The sequence below is a fragment of the Prionailurus bengalensis genome, chromosome B4 (assembly GCF_016509475.1).
Source record: "Prionailurus bengalensis isolate Pbe53 chromosome B4, Fcat_Pben_1.1_paternal_pri, whole genome shotgun sequence".
NCBI lineage: Eukaryota > Metazoa > Chordata > Mammalia > Carnivora > Felidae > Prionailurus > Prionailurus bengalensis.
Window position 1 is genome coordinate 78,651,792 of NC_057358.1, and position 26,267 is coordinate 78,678,058.

Genomic DNA, 26,267 nt, shown 5'->3' on the forward strand with positions numbered 1-26,267 from the left:
GAGGAGGGATCGGGAGAGGAATCACATATGGTGGGGGAGGAGGAGGAGAATAAGGAGGGAGGGTGGATGAGAAGGTGGAAAGAGAAAAGTAAGCAGGAAAGAGAACTTTCCAGAAAAGGGACATGGTTACCACAGAGGATGGAGAAAGACTCCTGAGCCCGGAGGATTATTCTGCAGGGAGATTCTCCCAGGGCAGTTCTAACACAGGCCAACTGGACTCCCTTACTTGGTACACCTTCTGCCTCGCTGCCTTCCCACAGCCTGGCGTGAGCCTGCCTCCCTCCCACTCAGCAGCAGGGCGGTTCTGTGTGGGGCAGTAATTCTAATATTGGCTTCAATGAGGCTGATTTGAAGGCGTTTGGCTATGAACGATCATGGAACATAGTCCTAGGCCATGGAGAACTTTTGGGTTCTTGATAAAATTATTCTATTTTAGCATGAATAATTGAGTTGGTAATGCTTTGTGTGGTGTTGATTTCTTATTCCAATATTCTGATGGTGGGAGTTGTCAGGGGAAGTGGCTGGTGGCTGGGTGGGGACAAGAAGGCAGGAGGTGAGGACACAATATGCCGGCCAGTTTGGCAACATTCCCTGGTGTGAGGGGGGCATGTAGGAGATGGTTCTGTGTGCAGTGAGAGAGCACACACGTGTGAACTCTGGCCGAGATTACACTCAACTTCTTTGGGGGTACCAAGGTCAATCCCAAGCTCACCCCTCCCCCATAAAGGAGTATGGGTGCAGTGGACTCGGCTCGGATGGGAGAGGAAGACCCTACTTCTTCACCCTTGCTCTGGAAGCCACCGACGGGCAAAGTCCTAGCCTGGGTCTTGGCACAGAGCAGTTGAGTCAGCGTTAGTTGGACTGGATGCCTGGGGACTTTGGAGGGCTCTGGGATGAGGAGCAAGGGGGGTACCTCCTTGAGACAGAGGGATGGGCAAGGTGACCTTAGAACTCACAGACCACTCCCCTCGCCTCTGGCTGTTGATTGTGTGCATGGAGCATCAGCAAAGCGGCAGGCCTTAGGGTTGGGCATTGGGGACCTTGAGGGGGCAGCCGAGGCTGGCGGGGCCCTTTAGCTCCTGTAACTCTTCTTGGTGGATGACGTCTTGGAGATGATACGCATGCTGGAGCTGCTGCCACTCATGCTGCGGCCACTGGTGGAGCTAAAGCCGCCGCCCCCGCCATAGCCCAGGCTGCTGCTGTAGCCGCCTCCGGCCACACAGAGGCCACCGCCACCTGCACTGTAGCCTGTGCCTCCGGTGGAGGAGACCACGGCTGTGGAGAGAAGGCACAGGGCACGCTGGCACTCTCCTCTGGGTCCCCAAGACCCCCCTCCCTGGCTCTCAGCCTAGGTGGGCTCCCTCCTGCGGTGCTTTCTTAGGGAACAGGAGTCTCCTCGGACCTGGGGCAGGGGTCAGAGAGGGTGGGCACGGACTCGCTGTCCCCGTCACCCACTGCTCCACACTGAGCATTCCAATTGAGGGACTGCTCAGTTTTCAGAGCACCTTCACAGCTGTGAGCACGTTGATCTCAACATGCCCGAGAGGACACTATTACTCCCATCGCCTCCGTGCCACAGAGGAAAAACGGAGGCACAGAGACATCAGGCAGCCTGCCCAGGGTCACACCTGCTCTGTGCTCCTTCCTCCTCTCCATGGGCCTCTCCTATTGGATGGAGCACGAGTTCTCCTCTCCTAGGTGGGATCCTAAGCTCCCCACTGGAACAGACCCAAAGGCCATCCAGATGAACCTCCCCCAGTTGGAATCACCTATGCCACATCACTGAAAGTCAATGGTTTGTAGTACCTGCTCAAATATGTTCAGTGATGGGGAGCTCACTACCTTGGGATGTGGCTCCCCACCGCCTGTCAAACATTTGAAGATGCCTCTTTGACCTCCCCTCTGTGTGTCCATTTCTCCAGGTGAAGCAAACCCGTCCCTGTTATCAGCTGGGTTTGAGCTCTCCCCAGCCTGGCTTTCTGGCCTCCCTTGGTGGTCTGAGCCACACGGGGCCCAAGGAGACTCTAATTCTCGTGCCCAGGACTCAGTGCTCCCTGAATGTCCCCTCATCCTGCTGGACTATTCCGTGAGATGATTTTTCCTGCTCTCCCCTCTGCGAGCCGAGGCCGAGCCGGGTCAGTCACTGCTCTACTTGTTTGGTGAATTTGCTTCAATTCTAGATATGCCTCCTTCCATTTAACCAGCTTGGTAGCCTCTTGTTAGCTGGGTGCGTTTGATTTCCTGCCAGAACTAGCTAAGCCATCACTCTGCGAGTTGTCTGTCCTGTCCTGTAGCTCAGGTCCTCTGAGACCACAGTAGAGTCCTTCCTGTGGACACGTGACCACACTGGGACAGGCCCTGGGGGGTGAGGTATCACCACAGGTCTCTCTTGACCCCCCAGAAAGGAAAGGCCAAAGAAGAAAGGGGTCTTCACAGAGCCCTTGAGAGGATCTTAAAGGCATCCCTGCCCACATCTATCACCAAATCCCTGGTAGTGATGCTATTGCTTTCTGTTTTGACTCCCACTTTTCTATTATCCCAAGACATTTACTTACAGATGTTCACAGGTCCGACACCTTCCCCTGTGAGTCTGTTGCAGGGGGGAAGAGAGAGAGAGATTTTAATTTGCTGAGAAGCTGATGAGCCCTGGGCTCTTTGCATTTATAGCTGTCAGCACGGAGTGCTTTCTGTATGCCAGGCCCTGGCATACAAGCTTAGCAAGCCTTTTGTTCATCTAGCTAATATGAATCCGTGAGGGAAATCTAGAAGACAGACCAAGGGAAAGTGCATAGAGAAATGGGGAAGGACATGTGTTCACTAGAAAGGGGCAGTCAGATTGTAGGTATCTCTGGGCAAACACAGAGCCCCTGAGGTTCAACGACTATGTGGCGTCATTTGTCATGGGTGTGGGCTGGAACAGCTCTGCTTATGGCCTTCTAGGTAGTCGTGGGCCACCTCTCCCCGACACCTGTCTCCTTGACCCTCTGCCGTGGGTCCAAAAGGAACTATAGGAATGGCTGAGACTGCAGGGTGCCTCTGGGGAGCAGCTGCGTTTTAGCCTCGTTTCTGCCCTTGTACTTTCTGTCTGGGGCCGACACTGTAGGGCTCTTGGTGTCTGTGGTGTTTGTTGCCCTAGTGGCATCTGTTTGAGCCTCTCACCTGCACTCCTCGCCCTCCAGCAGCTTGCGGTAGGTGGCGATCTCGATGTCCAGGGCCAGCTTGACGTTCATGAGCTCCTGGTACTCCCGCAGCTGCCGGGCCATGTCCTGCTTGGCCTTTTGAAGGGCATCCTCCAGCTCAGCCAGCTTGTGCTTGGCGTCCTTGAGGGCCAGCTCCCCGCGCTGCTCGGCATCAGCGATTGCGTTCTGGAGTGTGGTACACTGCCAGGAGCACACAGGGGTTTGTGAGCTCGCCCACAGACAGTGCAGTAAGATGTGCGTTTTAGGTTAAAAATATGGGAGGATTTCCTGAAATGGATTTCATGCAAAGGAGGTGGGAGCCTCATCATCTTTAAAAATAATGGGGGCATCTGGGTGGCTCAGTCGGTTGAGCGTCCGACTTTGGCTCAGATCATGATCTTGTGGTTTGTGAGTTCGAGCCCCGTGTTGGGCTCTGTACTGACAGCTCAGAGCCTGGAACCTGCTTTGGATTCTGTGTCTCTCTCTCTCTCTCTCTCTTCCCCTCCCCCACTCATGCTCTATCTCTCTCTTTCAAAAATAAATAAACATTAAAAAATTAAAATAAAAAATAAAAATGAGAGCAATCTCTGTCCTCCTTGGATAATCTGAGACTTAGCTATAATGGATAAAATGATTTGGGGGGGGTCCTTTCCAATGCCACACTTCTCTGGATAGTTTTGTCTTTTATGCCCCCAGAGGACAGACTCTTCCCTAGAGGGGGGCCCAATGTCCCTGGAGTGGTGGAAGACTGCACAGTTACATTCCTGGGCAGTCACGTATCTGGGGAGGCTTCTCTGTGCATGGGCTGAATTGGGACCAGGCCCAGGTCTGCCGGTGGGCAGGTACATGGATAGACTGTCCTCTGGGAGCTCAGCTTTACCTGTTTCTTCAGGTTATCAATCTCAGAGCGCAGCCTCTGCATCACACGGTTCAGCTCGGAGATCTCCATCTTGGTGGTGCGGAGGTCGTCCCCGTGGCGGCCAGCAGACCGCTGCAGCTCCTCATACTGGGGGCAGGGGAGTCAAGAGGCAGGGGCCGTCAGGCCAGAGAAAGGATGGCCGTGGCTTCTCAGGGCCCAACAGGCGTCCAGCGCGCTGCTTGGCGGTGCCTCCCTTTGCCCCCACTGCTACTTTCCATCTAATTCCATCTGCATGGTCTCTTGGCTCTGCCCTTCACTCTCCATGTCCGCGGGCTCCAGCCCACAGCTGGACCCTTCCTGTCTGTGCCTGGAAGTCCCTCCACATCAGGGGTCTTATCCTCAGAAGCTCAGCAGCATACAGGCGTACGTGTCACTCTCTGATTTTAAAGCTTTTTTCACATTTGTGACCCCCACCCAGCTCTAACCTGGAAGATCTTATTGTGTAGCCCATGTCCAGCCTTTGCTTCCATCCCTCAGCCACTGCCAGCTGAACCTCTCTTCTCTGGATCCAGGAGACTAGGCCTTGCTCTTGTTTTCACCTTGCCTGTCTTGCTCCTGCTGGCACTGATGGGTGGTACCATCCAGCTGTCCCTTGCTGTCCTCCACAGGGCATTGGAGGTGTGTCTATCCTCCTCCCTGGAAGAGGACTGACCGCCTCCTGCCTGCATCTGGCTGTTCCCTCAGGTCCTGACAGTGCTGCCCAAGGGGTGCTCCCGATGGAGGGACAGCCCTAGGCTGAACGCATATCCCTTTGACCCCATCAGACTGGGACACCTGAGAGGACAAGGCTGTTGACTTAATTTGCCTTTGAAATCCCAGTTCTCTAAGATTATTTCATGGACTTGGCCTTGACCCCTCACCTTGATCTGGTACCAGGACTCGGCCTCGGCCCGGCTGCGGTTGGCGATGTCCTCATACTGGGCCTTGACCTCAGAGATGATGCTGTCCAGGTCCAGCTTGCGGTTGTTGTCCATGGACAGCACCACGGAGGTTTCTGAGATCTGGGCCTGAAGCTGAGCCAGTTCCTGTGTTGGGGGCCAAAATAAAGAGCTGAAGCAGGGTGTGTGTGTTGGGAGATGGTGGCCAGGGGAACAGACCCCGGCATCAAGGACCTCACTTGCACTGTTGGGGTGCAGCACCTTGTTTAGGCCTGAAGGGATGGGAGGGACATTAGGAAGATGGCTGAGTTTATGCCATAGCCTTATCATCACCTCATCTGCAGGCAGAGAGCAGCCTCACAGTAACTCTAGCCAGCATCCTCCAGAAGTCACTCCCACTATCAAGGGAGTGCACCTTGCTGTGACCTGTCAGTGCCAGGATGTCTCATGTTCTGAGAAAACACAGCCTTTCACACCAGAAAAAGAAATCCTCTCATGACAGAACACTGAGTCAGGAGGATCCAGAAACTCTGCTGCATCTCAATCCTGTTTCCCAACTTGGCTCCTTCCTCCCTTCAGGGATGGGAAATGGAAATCAGCTCGAGACAGCTGAAAGGGCACCGGAACAACACATTCGAGTCTCAGGTCTGCCAAGCAGGTTAGATGGCTTCTCTGAGTCTCAGAGGGGCTCATCCTAGAATTGCTTCATATGCTTTCCGTGAGGATTAAATCAACTCATATCCACATAACACAATTTTTGAAAAGGTAAACCACAATCAGTTTGTTAATGATCACTTTCCAGGATCATCTAAGGTGGTGGTTCCCAAAATGGGATCCTCAGACCAGCAGCAGCAGCAGCAGCAGCAGCATCACCTGGGAACTTGCTCGAAGTGCAACATTTTGGGTCCCACCCTAGGCTTACTGAATCAGAACTGGTGTTTTAACAAGATGTCTAGAAGATTCTGACACACTTTGAAACCTGAGAGTCATCGGCCCAAAGCAGAAATCTAAGTGAAACTATTCCTTTCCTTTGTTTATTCAACAGCGCCGCTGCTCCATTCTCCCCGCTCATGTATTTCCTGCTTTAAGAAATTATTATTTCATTGTTGTTTCACAATCTGTTTTTCCCAAGTAGTTTTCTGATAGCTGACCTAGCTCAGGGGGTCTCAGCCCACATGCTTGCAGCTGTCAGCATTGAAGTGAGTAAAAAAAAGAGAAAAATGATGCCTTTGTGCCTCATGTGGGCTGCAGGGTGGTCATTGAGCCTGTCCAACTACATGGAGCCCATGCTTCTGCTCCCAGAACATGACCAACTTCTGTTGGGCACCAAACATATGCAATGCACAGGCATATCACGGGTCCTTACCAGGCCCACTTGGAGGCACACAAGGCCCTGCACCCCTGCCTTGACATCACTGACCCCATCTCTACCACTCTACCTCACTCACTCTCCTCCAGCCACCATGGCCTCCTCTTGGCATTCTTTGATCCTCAGTTCTTCAGTTTCTCTTCAACTATCACCCACCTCCTACCTGCTACAGTTCCTTGTTGTTTCTTTCCATTGCCCCTGCTATGCCTTAAATGGTATAGTTTTCGATCCTCTCCATGCTGCCTGTCTCTCTTACTGTAACAGAAGCTCCAAAAATGTAGGCGCCTTGTTGTGTCTGCTCAGCACTGCCCCTGTAGCCCCTAGAACAGTATCTGGCATACAGCAGTGCATGACAACATGTGTCTTCAGAAGAACCAGGCAGTTGTGCTGTATGCTTCTAGAAGCACCCAAGGGCTCATTAATTGCGACCTGGTTTGTGAAATTGCATCACCCTACAGCCTCTCTAGGAAGAGTAGCTGATAAGTCTGAGCTGGACTGGGTGAGCCTGGCTGCTCAGATATGTCTGTGGAAATCACGTATAATTCAATGATAGGGATTTTTTTGTCTGACCAACAGACATGTTTGGTCCAAATGGTCAAGGTGGAATTTCTCACCTCATCTGAGCCCCCAGCTGCCCTAGGGAACCTCATTTTGTTCCTTAGTAGGGAAGGCAGCATCCGTTCCATGAATTCCAGCCCAGGGATGGGGTGGAGGGCAGAGAGAAGATGAAGGAAGGAGTTGTCAGTCTCTGTGCCCAGCCCAGGACCCCAGCCTCCAACGCTTGTGGGGAGAGCACCTGGCACTGCTTACCGCATCATAGAAAGCTCTCAGGAAGTTGATTTCATCCATTAAGGCATCCACCTTGGCCTCCAACTCCACCTTGTTCATGTAGGCAGCATCCACGTCCTGGGCACAGAACATGCTGTCACTCTGAATCCCATCCTTCGTGGGTCAGCTAGCCTCTCTGACTGGGAGTTAGGCTGGAGAAGTTCATCTCCCGGGGATGAGGGTGTTTCTTTGTTCCAGGATATGGAGTGGAACTTGCAGGAGGGCCCATACTCTGTGGGGACCAGGGCTCTTGGGGAATGCCCACTCACTCATCAGCTGGTGCCACATGAACAGATGTCTTTTGTCACCTGCATGTGATCAGGTCAACCCCATCCTGGCTCCTTGGGCCTCTGCTGCCTCTGGGCTCTCTCAGCCTCTCCCCACACCTTCCGTGGCCTCCCCCCTTCCTCACACTCTCAGCAGCTCCCTGCACCTTACACACCGCTGCTCCATTCTCCCCGCTCTGGCTGGTATCCCTTCCCTCTGCCTGCCCCCGCTGAGCAGAAAGATCCATAACTCCATGGAGCTGATCCCTGTCCTGCCCCTGTCCTCCTGAGGCTGACTTGATGTCCTGGAGACTCAGCTCAGCACAGGGTCCATTTTGCTTGTTTCTCCCCACAGGGACTCCACATGGGGAGGATCTGGTGTCATGATTTACAGCTAGGACTTCGGAGTCCCAGATCCTGACTCACTGCTGATGATCTGGGTAAACTTGGGCAATTTACTTAACCTGCCTGAGCCTGAGTTTTCTCACTTCTAAAGTAAGACCTGCTTTGAGGCCCCTGGGTGGCTCAGTTGGTTAAGGGTCTGGCTCTTAATTTTGGCTCGGGTCATGATCTCACAGTTGGTTGGATTGATCCCTACATCTGGCTCTGCGCTGACAGCATGGAGCCTGTTTGAGATCTCTTTCCCTTTCTCTCTGTCTCTCCCTCACCCACACGTGCACGTGCGTGCACATGCAACCATGAGTGTGCACACCACACACAATCTCTCCCTCTCTTTAAAAAACATTAAAAAATGAAGTAAAACCTGCTTCAAAAATTAGTTGCACAGATTAAACTTGTAAGGCCACTGGCTTCAGTGGCAGCTGTCACTCCCAGAAGGGGCTACCTGGGCTTCAGCGTCAGGAGGGAGAAACCCTGTCCCCTTACCTTCTTGAGCACCACAAACTCGTTCTCTGCTACCGTGCGCCTGTTGATTTCTTCTTCGTACCTGTGGGAAGGATCAAGAAGTGGGTTGTCAACGGTGACCATTTTGTAACATATAAAAATATGGAATTAACATGTTGTATACCTGAAACTAATATAATATTGTATGCTAATTATAAATCAATTTTAAAAAAGTGGATTGGTGTTAGGAGCAGGGTTCTGGGAGTGAGGTCAAACAGTGGGGGCTGTAGGTGGGTAGATAGTGTGGGTCTCCAGAACGGACATGGAGAACGTGCTACTGGAGCATAGCTCCCCTGTTACACATGCCCCACTCCCATCCCAAATCAATCACACAACCACCTCTGCCCAAACAAAACTCAAACCCCAAACAACAATGAAGCAAAGTCACCCCCTCATTCCTCCTGAGATTGCATTTCTCAGGGCTCTGATCTTTAGAGGGCTGAGGCTGCATAAAGGGGCCAGCATGCCTCCTTTTTCACCCCCTTGGTATCGCCCCAAGCCAAACAGAAGAGAAGAACAGAGAGGATGGTCTGACCCAGGGCAGACAGTCCCAGGCCTTGGCTGGCTCCTGCGGCCTGTGTTGCCCTCATGTGGCCTTGCCGCTCTGTTCTTAGTTGCACTGAACCATGGAGAGGAAGCAGTCCCTCCCACCAGCAGCTGCCCAGGTTTCTCATTCTTCAGTTTGGCCCTCGAGAGCAGCCCTACTCGCCCCACCCCCTAGGGGACACTGGCCTCTGGGAAGGAAGGTCCGCTTCTGCTCTAGGTGATCCTTTTCCTCCCAACCCTCCTGAGCATCAGTGAACCCCACCCTTTTTAGCAGCTCTGGGCAGCTGGGGTTGGGGCTTTATCTCCTCCACCTACCAGCTGAGTCACCAGGGGCAGGTCACTTAACCTCTCAGAGGCTTTTTCTCATCTTTGAATGACTTGTCCTTATTTTTTTTAAAACCACCAAGCACTATCCTGCCTTATGTATATAACCAGAATCTCCCCACTTTGATGTTGCCTCAGCTGTCCAGTAGGATCTGAGGGAAGCTCTTTCCTGCCATTGAATTTCCAATACTATGCCTTCTCCCAAGTCCTCTGGGAGAACTGTTGTGGTTTTCCTTATTGCTTCCTCGTGCTGCCTTTTAATTAAATCTGAACATGTTTTCTTTTTTTTTTTATTTTTTAACATTTATTTATTTTTGAGAGACAGAGAATGAGCAGGGGAGGGGCAGAGAGGGAGACACAGAATCCAAAGCAGTCTCCAGGTTCTGAGCTGTCAGCACAGAGCCCGACATGGGGCTCCAACCCACAAACTGTGAGATCATGACCTGAGCCGAGGTCAGTTGCCCAACCGACTGAACCACCCAGGTGCTCCTGAACATGTTTTCTTCACCTAACTCCATGCAACTGTCCTTGTCTTCTGTGTTTTCCAGCTCACAGTCACTCTCCCTTCATAGGCCTCTTAGATACCTGCCACAGGAACATGGCTGTCCATCAGCCGGGAGCATTCTCTTCAACAGATCCCCAGCCCGCCCGCCCCAGTAGTTCTCCCCTGTGTCTCTTTCCTTCTCCACCTTTCTATCTCCTCCTCCGGGAAGCCTTCTTGGACTGAAACACGGTTACCTCGTGTTTGCATACATGTTATAAATTAGCCATCTGCAATTGCTTCTCTTGCCTATGTCTGCATCATTACATACCTAATCATCTCTATAATAAAAATAGTTAACACTCACTATGTGCCAGGCACTGGTCACCCTACCAAGTATTTCATATGCAAGTTTTGATATAATATTCTCAATTCCTATGACGTGGGCACTATTAATATACCCTTTAACAGACAAAGAACCTGGGTTCAGAGAGTCTGAGGTCATTCAGTTAGTAAGCAGTTGAGCCAAGATTCTAAATCCACTGACTCTAGAGTCTATAGTGCCGTCCAGTAGAACTTTCTGCGACGATAGAGATGCTCTATATCTGCATCGGCTACGGGGCCCGTTAGCCACGTGTGGCAACTGAGCACTTGAGATGTGGCTAGTGTGACTGAGGAGCTAAATTCAAATTTTATTTAATTTTAATTAATTTAAATTAAAATAGCTACATGCGGGTAGTGGCTACCATTTCAACTCAGTTCAGACCTGAACTCTCATTACATTACACAAAGCATAACCAAAACTGCTTATGAAATTACTTATTTTGTTTGGACCAAGAACATCAGAAATAAATGAAATCAATAAAAATAAGGAGCTGCTTGAATGTACAGGCATGAGCATGCCATCACGTTTAGTGGTGTGTGTGTGTGTGTGTGTGTGTGTGTGGTTCCGTGGAGGAGGCAGAAGATAGGTCTCCTCTTGCTTTGATCCTGGCCTTGGCCAGGGTTGGGGTGGATGCCCAAACATTGTGCAAGTTAGCCGTGGGACTGAGTGGAACAAATGTGATGGTGAGATTCTAGAGGTTTAAGTCCTAACTCATGAGTTGCCACTTGTATCACATTGGATAAAATAGTTGCTATCTCAGAGCCTTACTTTCCTGTCTGCAGACTTTACCAGATTGTTGTTCAAATCCTGCTGTTTGTGACCATGTCAGTTACCACCCTCTATAGCCCCACCCCTCCCCAGAGCCTCAACAATCTTGACCACAGGGTCCCCTTGCTTTTTCTGATTCCATCTCACTGCCCTGAGCCTGTGTCCCCTTTCTCCGCTGGACTGGACACTTCTAGAGAGCAGGGCCTCCCAGGAGCCTCAGGGCAGGGACCTCCCAGAAGCTGGTGGAGGGTCCACTCACTTGTTCTTGAAGTCTTCCACCACATCCTGCATGTTCTTGAGCTCCGTCTCTAGCCGTGCCCGCTCTCCACCCAGGCAGTCCAGCTGCCGCCTCAGGTTGCTGATGTAGGCTTCAAACATGGGCTCGATATTGGCCCTGGTGGTTTTATGCTCCTGCAGGAGGCTCCATTTGGTCTCCAGGACCTTGTTCTGCTGCTCCAGGAACCGCACCTGTCCCCAGCCAGAGGAGAGAAACTGTGAGGGCTGCCCTGTGCAGCCTCCCCAGAGGGCTGTGGGCTACAGGACCCCCCAACAGTGCAGAGAGGCCCTGAAAGACCTTGGAGTCCAGGTAGCAGGCTCCTCTTCCTCATCCTGGAAGGAGACTGGAATGTCAAGAGCCACCCAAATGTTGGTGCAATGGCCTGGGAGGCAGGTGGTGGCTTGGTTTGGAGATGGGAGAAGTAAGACCAGGACCAGAGAGGCTAGAAATCATCCATAAACACCAAATCATGCTGATGTGTGGTAGCTGAAGGAAAGAACACTCCACCACCATGTTCCTGGGTGGGATTTTGATTCCCCTTAAATGGGCAGGAGGCTCTTGGCAGAAAATGTAATCTGTCCACTTCCTTTCTTACGTGATTTATCTGGATCTAGAATCTGAACTCAGTTGCCCATACAGTCCAAGAATGCTGAAATGGGTCACTCTAACGTCGCGTTGAGGGGAACTGGGCACAATCCCAGCCATGTTGACAGCCAACTGTGTGGCCTTGCCAAGCCCCCTCTGCACCCAGGTCCCTTGTGGTCTTGTGCTACTTATTTGGTTTTCTTAAGTTGCACTCATCTGCTCCTTTGTCTGGGAGGCAGTCCTGTGAATACGTGAATACTTTCTCGCTAAACAAAGTCCTTCCTTTGGGAGCAGCTGGAATGACACGCAGTCTCAGAATGAAGGAACAGAGGAGCCTCCCAAACAGAGAAGATGGCAGTGTGCCTACAGAGAGCCTCTAACAAACACCCTACTTCCCCTTCCCACCTTTCTCTTCCTTTGTCACAGGCCGGAGGGCAATCCTGACTTCAAGTCCCTCCATAGCACATCCCCTTTTCTCCACTATCCTCCAGATAAACCAAGAAAAGGAGGGCCTACGGTTCCCCTCAGAGCCGGCCTCCTGGAAATCTCACATCTGTTGGTGCAAACCCCAGGCCAAGTGGGCTGGCATGGGTGATAAAACTCAAGAAGCACTGCTTCAACAGTCCCTTTGGTTAGATATGGGACCATATGATGAAGCATTTCATAGCCTGTTAGACATGCACAGTCACCTTGGAGTCTGTCTGTCCAACCCAACCAAGGCCCAAGAAGTTAGGGAACGTTCTCCTAGCAGTAGAGCCTGGGCTGGAAAAGTCTGGCACTCTTCTTTCCAGACCCTTGAACAGCTTCTTCCCAAACAAAAGCAACCAGCTCAGATGTAAACCTGTGGTGGTGCAAAACAAAGTAGCTTCTTTCCCTGGACCTGGGGAAACCCCTAAGAGTCCAGGCATCCAGCAGGGTGCACTCAGGGCTGACATCACAGCTTAGCTCTCACCAGAAGAAAAGTGGGAAAGCCGGCCCCTCGCCAGTCACAGACATACCCAAATCACCAGGGAGGCCACCACAGGAGGAACTGCCTCTATTAACTGCACAGGATAAAGTGACCCCAGCCCACTTCCATGAACTGAACTCATAACCTTTCTTTCCTTTGTCCTTTTCCCTTCAAAACGATCCATTTTTGCTGTCTAATTTTAAGCCAAGTACACATTCATTATCCATCAAAAGAACAATGTCCTTGCAGTAGGTCAGACAGCTCTAGAGTGTAGAGATGAACATTTTTCTGCTCCCACCACAACAGGGTGGGAAATCACTCCCTCCTTCATCTGGCCGGCAGTCTCCCCAGTCCCCAGGATCACAGGCCCTGGGCAAGTCACAGTAGACCTCAGAAAAGCACAGAAAAGACACATACCCTGGGCACCAGCAACTTTCCCAGTGGGGACCACTTGCCTCTCACCTTGTCAATGAAGGAGGCAAACTTGTTGTTGAGGGTCTTGATCTGTTCCCTCTCCTCCTTTCGTACCCGCTGGAGAGAGGGATCTATCTCCAGGTGGAGGGGGGTCAGGAGGCTTTGGTTGACGGTGACCTCCTGGATGCCCCCAGAGCCAGGCATCATCCCGGCTCCAAATCCATACCCACCGAAGGCTCCCCCAACCCTGTAGCCCATGCCTCCGAGACCCAGCCCATAGCCAGCGCCCCCACCGCTGGCCCGGTTGGAGCGGTAGCCTCCACTGATGGAGATTCTCTTGCTGCCTCCAAAGTTGTGGAGGCTCCTGGTCCCGAAGCCACCCCAAAGCCACCCCCAAAGCTCTTTCCACCCTGGGAGACGGAGACAGAGCTGAAGCTGGGCCGGCAGCCTGGGAGGAGGCTGGCCGAGGAAGCACTGAAGTTCCGAGTGCCTCCTGACTTGATGGTGACAGAAGATCGTTGGGTCATGGTGGGAGCTGGTGCCAAAGAGGCAGAGGAGCGAAAGTATCAAAGGAACGAGGAGCCTTCCAAGTCTAGCTGTCCCAGGCTCTCCTTCACTTTTATGCCTTTCGAGAACTGGGCTTGGCCGGAGAACATCAAAGACCACTCTGTTGAGTTCATCTCAATGGCATGTCTGGTCACAGCCCATCTTCCTGCCCCCTAATCATCATGGGGAACACCCTACCCAGGGCAGGACCAGGCCTGGTCCAGGTCCTGCTCAGGACCAAGTCCTGAGCCCCCCACCCACCCAGGTTCTCAGGCTCATGCTGCAGACACTCCCACTCTTTCCCAGCTGCTCCTCTCTTTGGATTCCCAGGTCTTAGACTCTGAACTTGATTAGGCCCTTCCTGTCACCGGGAAAGGAAAAGAAACCTCCTTTACTGAGGATTCCATTTGTGCCAGGCCATGTGGTTGGTTATTGCCAGTGTTATGTCACTTGATTCTCATAATAACCTTGTGAGTGTGGAAGACAATAATAATTGCCAATGTGTATTGAGCAGCTGCTAGAGGTGGCTGCTTTACACCTGTCTTCTCATTTAATCACCATGAAGCACCAGGGGTAGCCGTTATTATTCTTGTTTTGCTCATGAAGCTACTGAGGCAGAGAGTCATTGAGAAACTTGGCTGAGGTCACGTGGCTCATGCCTGCTGAGCCGATGTTAGGGCGCAGTGGTCTGACAGCAGGTTACTCTGGATCTTTGCACCTGACACTGGTGGAAGAGAGATGGCTTATCTGAGGGTGGCAGGCACAGGATTTCTTGCCACATTCCTGTCCCCTCGTCTTCTCTCGTCTGTGAGGACCAGGGACATTTAACAATTGCCCTCAGAGTCATTTCTCTTCTTCCTGCCATCCCTCCCAGCCCTTCCTGATTTTAGCCCCTGGTTTTAGACTCGTCTTCTCTTATCTTGGTTCATGGCCTCTCCCCTCTGCCACTTAGCTTCTTGCACAGCACCCTCATTGCTTGTGGTTCAGAGTCCCAGTTCCTAGCTCCCACCAGTCCTTAGCGTGGTCCTGAGCCTGGAGCCCACTTCCTCTGAGCCCACATGGGCTGTCCCTAGTCTAGGTGATGCCGGGCTCAGGCCTTATGGGAGGGGTTCAGCAGACTAAACTCAGGAATGTGGGTTAGACATCCTGGATGTCTCACTGCTGCCTGCAATTATGGGCCTAAATGGCTCCCCTGCTTGGTGAAAGCATTGCCCCCAGGGCTGACTTTTAACTCCTCTCCTGGCCTGTTATTTCTCTGCTCAGGTCTGCAAGTTTGAAGCTGTCAGGGAACAATCAGCCCCTTTGCTGGAGGAGGGCTGGGCCGCCCACCCTACGTCAGTGTCCTCAGAAAACAGTCTGGTTTTGGGAGGGGATGGTATCGCCTTGAATGACATACAGAGTAGGGAGGATGGACACAGCTTCTGCCCAGGGGCTTGGGCTTCTCAAGGAAGGCATCCCAGCATGAGGCCAGAGGAAATGGGCAGAAAGACCAGGAAGGAATCTAGCCAGCAGTTGGTGCCCCCTCCATCCCTCCCATCTCCCAAGTCCAGCATTCTCCGTTCTGAGGGAAATGGGGAGGGTCTGATGTGCACTGGGGACTGCATCCCCATTCCAAACAGAGGGCTGGACACCGAACACATTCCACATGCATTTAATAGACACATTCCAGGGAGGGAATGTGTCTCACTCCCAGCAGGCAGCTCATAAGCACCATGAGACAGGTGGGGCTGACAGCCTGGCATTGAGATGGCCTGGAAAACACTGACTCCCTAACTCTGCAACTGGAAAGTGGGGAGAAAGAAGGAGGAGCTGAAGCAGGGGAGGTCTCTGCACGATAAGCTGAATGTGAATCTTGAAGGAGGGCGGGCAGTGGCACAGGGAGGGGACAGGAGCACTGTGGGGACTGCCAGGAGGGCAGAGGCTGGCTTAAGTTGGGGAATGGGGTTTAGCCAGGGCACCAGGCTTCCTTCCCAGCAGCACGGGCAGGCCTTGTGGAAGGGGAGAAGAAGGAGAAGGACCCAGGTATCCTGTCTGCGAGTGCAGGCAGGCCAGGTCTGCAAGCAGGCAGGCTTCAGGGCAGGGGTGAGGAAGCGAGGTGGCCGCACTTAATGCTTGTAGCTCTTCCGGCTGGAGGATGTGGTGGAGACAAACTTGACACTGGAGCCACTGCCCCCGAGGCCCCGGCTGCTACTGGCACTGAAGCTGGAGCCACCCAGGCCTGCACCCAGGTTGTGCCCGGTGCTGGTGGTGAAGGAGTAGCCGCTGCCCCCACCTAGACCCAGGCTTCCACCTCCAGTGCTGCTACCACCGCCGTAGCCGCTGGAAACAGTGGAGGTGACCACAGCTGCCAGAGGAGAGGAGACATAGTCAGAATCAAGGGCAGGAGAGAAGACACCTAGGGTGTCAGGGCCTGTGCCCTTAAGTCTGTGGGTGGGGGGTGGGGGTGGGGGTGGGGGTGGGGATAGGGTTGTCTGGTCAGGCGGCTGCTTTATTCCCTGCCCACTTGTTGAGATCTCTGTCCTGTGCTCAGCCTCGTTTTCCCTGGGCTGTAATGCCAGGCGCTTCCCAGTCTGGAATGTCTTCCTGCCTCCCCTCTGCTACTTGGTGCCTCGCTTCCTTCCAGAACTTAATGGAGACTTCTGTCCTCCAGGCCGCTATCCCATCACACTCGCCTGTGGCTCTGTCCTCGTCTCTCTCCGTGGGCCTGGCTCTGGTGTCTCCTTTCCTTCTCAACGGCATGTACATGCCTCCCTTAGTGTCCCCAGCCCCCACACCCTGAATCCCAGAGTGGGGCTGGAGTCATCTTGATAGACTGAGGGACAGATGACCCATTGGCTGGCCAACTCTGCTCCCATTCTACCCCCAACCTGTCTTTTCCTAACTTTTATAACCACCCAATCACCTTCAATATTCAGTACCCTATCTGGGGCTCTTCAGAAGGGAAACTAAAATAAAAATGGACTCTGTTATAGAATGAGTTGTGTCTTCCAAAAAAATGTGTTGAAATCTTAACACATGGCTGTGAATGAAACCTTATATGGAAATGGGACCTTGCAGACAGAATCAAGTTAAGAGAAAATCATTAAGGAGGGCACTACCCCAGTATGACTGGTGTCCTTCTAAGAAGAGGAAAGGCATCCATGTGAAGACAGACACATAGAGAAAGGGCCAGGTGATCACAGAGACAGCAATCAGAATGATGCAGGGCAAGGAACACCAAGAGTTGATAGCCACCTCTGGAAGCTAGGAAGAGGTGAGGAAGGAGTCCCCTCCAAGTGTCAGAGGGAGCAAGGCCTTGTCGACGCCTCCGCTTTGAATTGCTAGTCTCTAGAACCGTGAGACCCTACATTTCTGTGTTAAGCCACCCAGTTTGTGGTACTGTGTTGCTGCCCTAGATAACAAACAGAGACTTTCAGGTGCATTCAAGAGAAAAGAAACTTTAGAGGTTATACCATTCATCCCCAAAACTGGCTTTGAGGGTCTCTGGAGCCACTAGCCAAGGGTATCAGCGAGGGAGGACACCTGGGTAGTTCAGAGGGCTCTGGCTTTTAGAGTCATCAGTTACAATAATCAGTGCTTTTGTGAATCCCGCATTAATGAAAACCAAACTCACTCATACACTGTGAAAGTCATGTCTGTTAGCCTCACGATGCCAGCACTGAGCTCTGTGAATGAGTGTTCTTCACACTGCCGGGCCATTCCAGCTTGCCAACACCCTTCCTTGTTCCTGAGCAGTGGCACCCAAATACCCTGTCTTATGTGCTCTCACTACCTTGGAAAACCTTGGTAACCTTCTGTCGTTTATGCTCTGCAGAGCATAACTGAGCGGTAGGGCTTCTCTCTACACTGTTCTGGAAAGGGGCTGCCTTACAGCAAGGACCTTGGACCCAGTGCAAAGGCTCCCTTTGAGGGCCAAGGGCAGACCAGGGTTTCATAAATCCCGTCTGTGCTAAATGCTCATCTCTGAGCTAGACCTGCACCCCCAGCAAGAAAGGTGTGGAATCCCGGGAGGTGGGGGTGGAAGCTGTGTGTTTTCTAAACCCATGCAGAAGAATTCCAGCAAACCTCCTATCACCCTCTCTGTGGTGTCTTTCACTTGAAAAGAGGTTAAACTTGGGACATCAAAGATTCTCTCTTAAAAAAAAATTGCAGGGGTGCCTGAGTGGCTCAGACCGTTAAGTATCTGACTCTTGGTTTCAGCTCAGGTCATTAACTCATGGTTCTGGAGTTCAGCCCCACACTGGGCTCTCTGATGTCAGTGGGGAGCCCACTTTGGACCCTCTGTCTTGCTCTCTCCTCCCCTCCCCACCTTGCATGCTCACACACACTTTCTCTTAAAAAAAAAAAAAAGACTCCCAATATGGCTCTCATTTTAAAGAAGTTAAGACCTCAGACCTCAAATGAACCTGATTCGTGGGCTCCCTTCCAATGCCACATGCACGCCCTCCAGCCTCCCACACGATACCTGTCCCCAACCACATGCACACCAAATGACGTGAGAGGATGTCATACTCACAGATGTTAACTGGAGAAACACCCTCACCACTCAGCCTGGTTGGGAGGAAGGGGGAGAAGGAAGGTTACTATTACGTCCAGCAGCTTGTGGGCATTTGAAACAACATTTCTGCAATTAAGTGCATTCAAGAACCCTTTATTATTTTTATTGCAGAAGTAATGGAGTTTGAAATTATTTAAATACTAGTAGTATTGAAAACAATAATCTAATGAATGAAATAATGTGGAGTTTGAGGTTCTTAGGAGTAAACCCTGTAATCTCAAAGACACATTTTTTTGGTTCAAACTAGGTAGACACCTGGAGAAAATTAAAGCTAATCATACACTAGGGTCAGTTGGAAAGGCAGGGCTTGTTAAGGAACAAGGAGATTTCTCTCTCAACAATGGACTGTTGTCATGCACTGGGCAGTGCTGAGGTGATTATAGGTGTGGAGAAGAGTCTGAGTCATAAACATAACAATAACAATAATCAGCCTATTATTGTAGCAACTAGAGTAATTTTGCTTTACCATGCTAAGGACAGAACTGGCATTCATTCATAAACACATACTTAGAACATTGAAAGGACCTGTTACCTACATTATGCTGTTTAATTCTCTCAGTGACCCCATTAAGTAGGTATTATGATCTCAGTTTGATGGATAGGGAAATGGAAGCACGGAGAAGCTGACAAAGTTGCCCAGTTTTGAAGCCAGACTCATCTGAGTCCAAAGCCCGTATCTCCAGCCACTAAACTGAGTGATTGCTAAGATTTTCTCAACACTTACTATGTACCATGCATTGTTCCAAGAACTTTATGTGCATTTCCTTGTTTCAACCCTCTGAGTAACGTACGAGATAGAAACCATGGTTATCGTCACTTTACAGATGAGGAATGGAATGGTAAAGTAATCTGCCCTCTGTCACACAGCTGGTAATTGGCAGAGCGCAAAGGTCCCACCAAGCTTTGGGGCTCTGATGGTTTGGCCTCTTTATTCCATCACTGAATAAACTGAGGACCAGAGAAGGGATACTGACTTCCCTAAGGTTATGCGGCTAGTTTGTGGTAGGTCTGTACGCCCAGATCCCGGGACAATTTATTCTCAGCCCAGAGCCTTTCATACCACATATCCAGACCTGCCACATAACCCAAATTCTCCTTTGATAGAATTTGATTACCTAGGACCTGATCAGATCCTAGATTTCTACGGGTTGCCCAAAGCAGTTGTACTTCAAATAATGATTTACTGGCCTGGAAAGAAATTATGCCTGTTTTCTTTTTCTTTCTCATAGTCCAGTTCCACCTGCATTTTGCTCCCTTTTCCAGGAGAGAAGGGGGCCACAGCAACCCGAGCCCCTAGGAATGCTCCAGCAGCTGGAATAGAGCAGGTGCATAGCCCCCCACCTGCATTCCTCGCCCTCCAGCAGCTTGCGGTAGGTGGCAATCTCCACATCCAGGGCCAGCTTCACGTTCATGAGCTCCTGGTACTCCCGCAGCAGCCGGGCCATGTCCTGCTTGGCCTTCTGCAGGGCCTCCTCCAGCTCTACTAGCTTGGCTCGCGCATCCTTGAGGGCCAGCTCTCCACGCTGTTCTGCGTCAGCAATGGCCGTTTGCAGGCTGGAACACTATAAGAAAAGGAGGAAGCCGTGAGCTTTACTGACAGCCCCTGGAGGTGCAGCGCTTTTTGGGCAGGGGTCCTGGAAGCATGGCAGAATGACCCAGGAGAAATGAGTGTGCAAGGAGCTCTCGGCTCTGCCCAAACTCCACCTGCTTCTTGACGCTGTCGATCTCAGCTCTCAGCCTCTGGATCATCCGGTTCATCTCCGAGATCTCTTGCTTGGTGTTGCGGAGATCATCCCCGTGCCGGCCCGCTGTGACCTGCAGCTCCTCGTACTGATGGAATTAGAGCAGACTCAGTCACTGCATCAGACGCCTGGGCTGGGCACTCCCTGTGTGCACAACCTGGCTCTCAGTGCCACCAGCAGGCCCACCCATTCACTGATCATTCACACATTCCCTTGCTCATTCACTGAGGTGCTACTTCTTAGGCACATCTACTTGCCAGGCATGTGCTAGGCTCTGGGAATATCAAAGAGAGCATAATCAGACCCTTGCTTAGAGTTTATTGGGGGAGATAGACCTTAAATAAATTAGCATATTATTGAGTTGATATTTCCAAATTGGGATAAGTTCCCCTTAGGGAGTGAACAGGGGAGTGTAACAAAGGAATCTGACCCAGATATGGAAGTTGTGGGGATGGGCCCAGGGAAGTCCTTCCAAAGATGGAGGTGCTCTGGCTGCGTGTTGAAAGATGGGAAGGGGTGACCTAAGTCACAGGCTGGGGAGAAAACATTCCAGAGAGAGGAAATAGCCTGTGTGAAGACCCTACAGCAGGAAGGAGCATGGTGAACTGTAGGAGTGGGAAGGTGACTTGGTCACTGTCCTTGGGGCTTTCAGTCAAGGGGCATACATCCAGACCAATGTGACCATGAATTTTGGTAGCCCTCCAGATGTCAGTGCTGGGGGAGCAGGGGTGTGCTGCAGGGAATCCGAGTTGGATGGAGCCGGGCGGGGGGGCACAGTTCTGAAGACTTTGTAACAAAATCCCACGTCTGAGGGAGCTCTCCATCTGGTGGTGCATATCCAGGATGCACTCATTTAGGAGAAACAAACGCCCCCTGTCTCTTGCCCACACCTTTACCAAGGAAGAAGAGTCCCTGCTGGAAGGAAGATCTGTCTGGCTTTGAAAGCGCTGAGTGGCCCAGCTGCTCTGTTTCTAGATATACACGGTTAAAGGGAACAACAGGCCCCGCCCCCAAAGAGAATTGTTCACTGTAAATCAGCTACTATGAATTTCAGCTTAAGCGCATCCCACCTCCACTCACTGTCTGTCTCTGCCTCCACTCTGTGCACACGTGGCACCTGACACCCTCTTCCTTCCTTCCTACCACGTTGCAGGGATAGGGGCTAAGGGAGTGCACTGAGCGTGGCAAAAGATGGAATGCCACATGCAAGTGAGCTCCTGAGTCTGAAAGGGGCCTGGATTTGTCAGGGAGCTGATCTCATGGATTGGACTATCCAGTCTACCACACCCTCCAAAGCCAAACCTTCTTCTGGCCATCTGTGACTTTGGACAGTAGCTCTCCATGGTCATCCCCACACCCCTCTTCCTGATACAACCTCTCTTGCTTGGCTAAGTGCCCATTTCTGCCTTCTAGCCCCACAGGACTGCTTATTCAGCCTTAAATACCATCTCCGTCCTTGGTAAGCTATTGTCCATGGATGCTTCCAAATGGACTGAAGACCCACCTCTTCTTGGAGGCTTTTTATTAACATGGTCTTTTCCCTTTCTTGACGCCCCCCCTTCCATTTACTTCATGGTCTCTCACACCAAAAATAAACTGTTTGCAGTTTATTTAGTTACAACTCTGTAACCCTACTTGACATACATGTGTCGAATGAATAAGCCATTTAGAAATAGCTTTATGACTATTTCTTGGTTGTTTCGGAGTCTCACCCAGCCCCAACGAAATCATAAGTGACGTGGGGACGATGGCTGTCCTGAGCACTCAGCATTGCCTGACCACATATTAATGTGTATGGTTGGGTTTCCATATGCATTTCAGGTTGACTTTGCATAGCACCAGACACATCTGCCATGTTGAAATGAACAGAAATGCTCATGTATTTCCCGAGGTTTGTGGCTAATAGTTACATGCTTATTTGGGGCTTCTGATAACACTAGTCCCAGAACCTATCACAGAGGTGCCCACACTCACCTTGGTCTGGTACCAGGACTCAGCCTCGGCCCGGCTGCGGTTGGCAATGTCCTCATACTGAGCCTTGACCTCAGCGATGATGCTGTCCAGGTCAAGGCTGCGGTTGTTGTCCATGGACAGGACCACAGATGTGTCACTGACCTGGGTCTGCATCTGGGACAGCTCCTGCAGAGCCAGTAAACTCAGCGTCACCAAGGCATGAAAAGGAGGGATCTTGAAATCACACAATTGACTACCCATCTAGGTCAGGAATCCTTTCTTTGGCATCCCTGGCAGGGGTTCTTCCAACCCTTCCCTGGGCACTCACAGCTATTTATGGACTCCTATGCCAATTGCTGAGAAGCTTCTGGGTCACAGATCAGTGTGATGGGGGTGTGTCCCCCAGCATAGCTTCCCAAGACCCCTACCTGTGTGTTTTCCTTGGGCATGAAGGGTGGCTCAGTGTTCTCTGGTCCAAATTATACTAAGCTGAATATGACATGTTGATTGATATGCCAGCATAAAATGTTTCTTTAGGATAGAGTGAGGTTTAGGACCCTGTTGCCCCCCATACAATGTGACTTCATCACTCTCTACTTCTCTCTCCCCTTTTAAAGACCCAGGTCTCTGCCTTCACAGTGGCAGTGCTGAGAATGAGGCATATTCAGAGGGCAAGAAGCACCCTGACCAATGAGCTGAGGGGCAGTTGGCATTTTTGAACTTTTTTGGGAGGGGAGAGGGAGAGGTGGTCTTAATTCTGTGGGAATGCTACCCAGGGACTTGGGATTCGAGAATTGGCACTCCCTCCTTGCTATGCTATGGGGTGGAGGTTTGAAGCCTTGGAGCTGGAGTAGGGTTTAAGGTGGCAAGATTTCAAGCAGTTCTCCCAGGTCCCCATGATCACCCCAGCCCCATCTTAGAGTATCTGGGCAAGATGTTGGGTGGAGTCCCTATATAGATAACATTGTCTGCAGCATCTTTTTCTTTCCAGGATCCAGACCTAGGAGGGACAAAAAATTTTCAGGCTCTTACCGCCTCAAAGAGCATCCGTAAGAAGTTGATCTCATCTGTCAGAGAATTGACCTTGGCCTCCAGTTCTACCTTGTTCATGTAGGCTGAGTCCACGTCCTAGAACAACAGCACAAGATCCTTCTCTGACACCACAGCCCCAAGCAGTGAGTCCAGAAGAAGTTGGACGGACTCCTCCCTGGCCCTCCCAGGTTAGATTTTAGCAAACTCTGAGTCTGGGGTTTGGGGTTGGGGTGGGCGACTGCAGAGAATGGGAGCTTGAGTTCCCTGAGCTCACAGAAACCCAAGCAGGGTCAGTGGGACCATAAATACAGAGGGAGCCTTTTGGCAGGTTTGAGCTCTCCAGATACTGTCAAGGGTTATGGGACATTTCTTGGGAGTCCCAAGGGTTGAGTCACCCCACACTCCAAGATTCAGTTTCGAATCTTCTCCTTTGAGAGACTTTTCCACCTACCTTCTTCAGGGCCACAAACTCATTCTCAGCAGTGGTGCGCTTGTTAATTTCATCCTCGTACCTGTAAGCACAGAGAAGAGGAGGCGTGATGTTGAGCAAGTGTTCGGTTGAATTCTTCCAGGCTGAAATCTTCCCTTGCTTCTGGTGTAGCAAGAGTTCAGAGACCTCAAAGCCTTTCCAGCTCTTCCACTGACCTGTGTGTGACTTCGGGTGATTCACTTAACCTCTATTTCTCCTTCTATAAAAGGGGAAATCATTTCTTCTGCCAGAAGTTTTTTTTCTTCTTTCTTTTGTAAGACTAGAAGGGGAGCATGAAACTTATAGGAATAGAAATGTGTACTTATGCAACTCCATCATCTTAGAGATGCACAATTCCAATATTTAAAAAAATTTTGTTGGGTAGGGGTGCCTGAGTGGCTTAGTCAGTTGAGCATCTGACTCTTGATTTCAGTTCAGATCACGATCCCAGGGTTGTGGGATGGAGCCCCGCGTCGGGCTTAAGATTCTCTCTCCTCTCTCCCTTTGCCCCCTTCCCTGCTTGTTCTCTCTCTGAAAGAAAAAAAATTAATTTTATGAGGTAAAATTTGTCTGTTCAGGAAACTGTTCTGGAATATTCTGATGAATTTTCACCAAACCTCAGAGCAGCTGTATAAGTAGTATGCTTTTAGTAAGTAGAGTAGTAGCTCCACCTCAGAAGCCAAGGGTAAGCCAGCTAAAGGGTTAGGGAGGATCATCCCTTTTTGTTGGATACCTCAAGTACTGCAGCCTGGATGATGGCCAGTGAAATTTTGCCTCCCCCAGGAGGATCACCTTGTTTACACTCAAAAGCATTTGTCCTGGAAATGCACCATTTCAATAGTAGAGCCCACATCCAGCAGAACTAAAGAATATGCTGGCTGTGAAATAGTATTATGCTTTCCAGAGTAGCAATGTTGTGTTTGATGATGCACACATCCCTTTGAGGTCATGTGGACAGATTAAAATAGACTTCTTGTTAATAGTGATGCATGAGATGGGAGTCCGTTTGTTATCCCACACCATGCTGTCTTCATCTCACGGGATATTGACTGCAGGTTCCAAATCACCCTGCTGGCACTGGCATTGGCTCCTTTGCACCCAGCTGGTCTTTATAAATAGGAGCCCTGGCATGACTGTGTGTGACCAGGAGCCCATCTCCCACTTACCTGACTTTGAAATCTTCCACAATATCCTGCATATTCCTCAGTTCAGCGTCCAGCCTGCCCCTCTCAGTGGTGACGCTGTCCAGCTGCCGGCGGAGGTCATTGATGTAGGCCTCGAAGAAGGGCTCCAGGTTTTGCCTCACCGTCTTGGAGCCCTGCTCTTGGAGGAGCTCCCACTTGGTCTCCAAGACCTTGTTCTGCTGCTCCAGGAACCGCACCTGCAGGGAGGGAGCAGGAAATCTTGAGAAACTGGGGAGGCAGAGCCAGACCCTCCAGTTAATAAGGGGGAGAAGAAAAATATGCTTTTTACCTGATACCCATCTGTCAGCTACATAATTGACATCTCCAAATGGAAATGAGAGAGCCCTTGAAGCTACCCCCACAGTTCTCTGGGGCTTCCATAGAACTGGTGTGCTCAGCTCAGAGGTCTCTTTGGGGAGACTCTACTCTTGGGTTGAGGGTCTGGACAACACTTGTTCTGGGTTAGGTTAGTTTGCTCAGTGGAAACTTTCTGTGGAGAACAAGTTAACTCTTCCTTCAGAGTTGGCTGAACCAGCCTGGTGGCTCCCAGGGAGGATGAGGGAAATTTCCACAAGGACCTGTGGGGTGATCTGGCCCCACTCGCAAGGGACCTGTCCAGGGGACGGCTCTTCCATAGGGTGTCCTGGTGGGGGCCTGTCCAAGAGTTCCTGCTACCCGGACCCAATGGCACAGATGCAGCCCCCGCCTCACCTTGTCGATGAAGGAGGCGAACTTGTTGTTGAGGGTCTTGATCTGCTCCCGCTCCTCTTTCCGCACCCGCTGGATGGAGGGGTCGATTTGTAGGTTGAGGGGAGTCAGGAGGCTCTGGTTGACGGTGACCTCTTGGATGCCTCCAGGGGGGCAGACAGGGAAGCCTGAGGCCCCATAGCCTCCTCCGGCTCCGCCCCCATTGCCAAATCCACTGGCGACCCCAAACCCGCTGCCAGCCCTGCCGCCAAAGCCACTCCGGAAGCTGCCGCCGCACCCCCCGATGGAGACCCGCCTGGTGCCCCCCAGGTTGTAGAGGCTGCGGCTCCCGAAGCCTGCCCCAGCGCTGCTCATTCTTCCCAGCCCCGCGCTGCCTCCCGTGGAGCGGGCCACGGAGACCGAGCTGAAGCGGGAGCGGCCGGTGGCAGGGGTGGTGGCCGAGGCTGTGCTGAAGCCCCTGCGGCTGCCGGTCTGGAAGGTGATGCTGGACTGCCTGGACATGGTGGCTGAGCGAGGCTGGCAACGACAGCTCCCGACACGGGTGCGCGTGAAGGGGGATGGAAGAGACCGGGCATCTGGGGCGCCCTGGGCCGCCAGGGCTTTTATGGGTCTCGGGGAGGGGCGGGCACTGCTGATGGAGGCCTCTGATGGCATCCCCCAGGCATTCGCCAACCCTGAGCTCACCCTCAGCGCCCCTCGGAAACACCGGCAAGGCCACTGGTTGGTTCCCCTGGCATCCCTCACCCACGTGGAAACTGCTTTCCAGTCGCAACTTGATCAGCAGACGAATGAGAGGCACGCTAATTGCTTTCAGTCATGTCCTAATCATGCATCTCCTAATGGGCTTTAAAAACACCACCTCATTTCTAAACCGCTTTCTTAGGCCTGGGACCCACTCCCTCCTGTGCAAACATTGTGTGTCAAAACAAGTGACTGCGATTCCCCTTCCCCGTTTCCCAGGCCTTCTTCCTTGGCCCGGCATCCTGTTCCTGAGCGTTTCCTCG

The 26,267-nt window shown here is 51.6% G+C and overlaps 2 protein-coding genes across 2 annotated transcripts; both read right to left on the minus strand.

Annotated features, from left to right (window-relative positions):
* Positions 1 to 273: 273 nt before the first annotated feature.
* On the minus strand, positions 274 to 13,748 carry LOC122473439 (keratin, type II cytoskeletal 5-like). The gene is given in 10 exon segments (XM_043564005.1): positions 274 to 1,275; positions 2,556 to 2,590; positions 3,160 to 3,380; positions 4,060 to 4,185; positions 4,959 to 5,123; positions 7,156 to 7,251; positions 8,325 to 8,385; positions 11,106 to 11,314; positions 13,120 to 13,454; positions 13,457 to 13,748. Coding segments are annotated over 10 exon segments (1,593 nt in total). The 5' UTR covers positions 13,599 to 13,748; the 3' UTR covers positions 274 to 1,072.
* A 1,504-nt stretch (positions 13,749 to 15,252) lies between these two features.
* LOC122473426 (keratin, type II cytoskeletal 75) lies at positions 15,253 to 25,863 on the minus strand. The gene is made up of 9 exons (XM_043563989.1): positions 25,267 to 25,863; positions 24,538 to 24,752; positions 23,354 to 23,414; positions 22,903 to 22,998; positions 21,892 to 22,056; positions 19,880 to 20,005; positions 19,517 to 19,737; positions 18,134 to 18,168; positions 15,253 to 15,961 (listed from the first exon to the last, which is right to left on the minus strand). Exons 1-9 carry the CDS (start codon positions 25,762 to 25,764, stop codon positions 15,723 to 15,725), a joined length of 1,656 nt encoding a protein of 551 aa, XP_043419924.1. The 5' UTR covers positions 25,765 to 25,863; the 3' UTR covers positions 15,253 to 15,722.
* Between the last annotated feature and the right edge of the window lie 404 nt (positions 25,864 to 26,267).

Bases quoted from the DNA above. Each gene is read 5' to 3' on its own strand.
- LOC122473426 (XM_043563989.1), bottom strand. From the start codon at position 25,764: ATGTCCAGGCAGTCCAGCATCACCTTCCAGACCGGCAGCCGCAGGGGC. The intron at 23,415-24,537 runs GTAAGTGGGAGA...CTGTGCTTACAG, and splicing joins GTGGAAGATTTCAAAGTCAG to GTACGAGGATGAAATTAACA. The intron at 19,738-19,879 runs GTGGAGTTTGGG...CTTTTCTTATAG, and splicing joins TCGACAGCGTCAAGAAGCAG to TGTTCCAGCCTGCAAACGGC.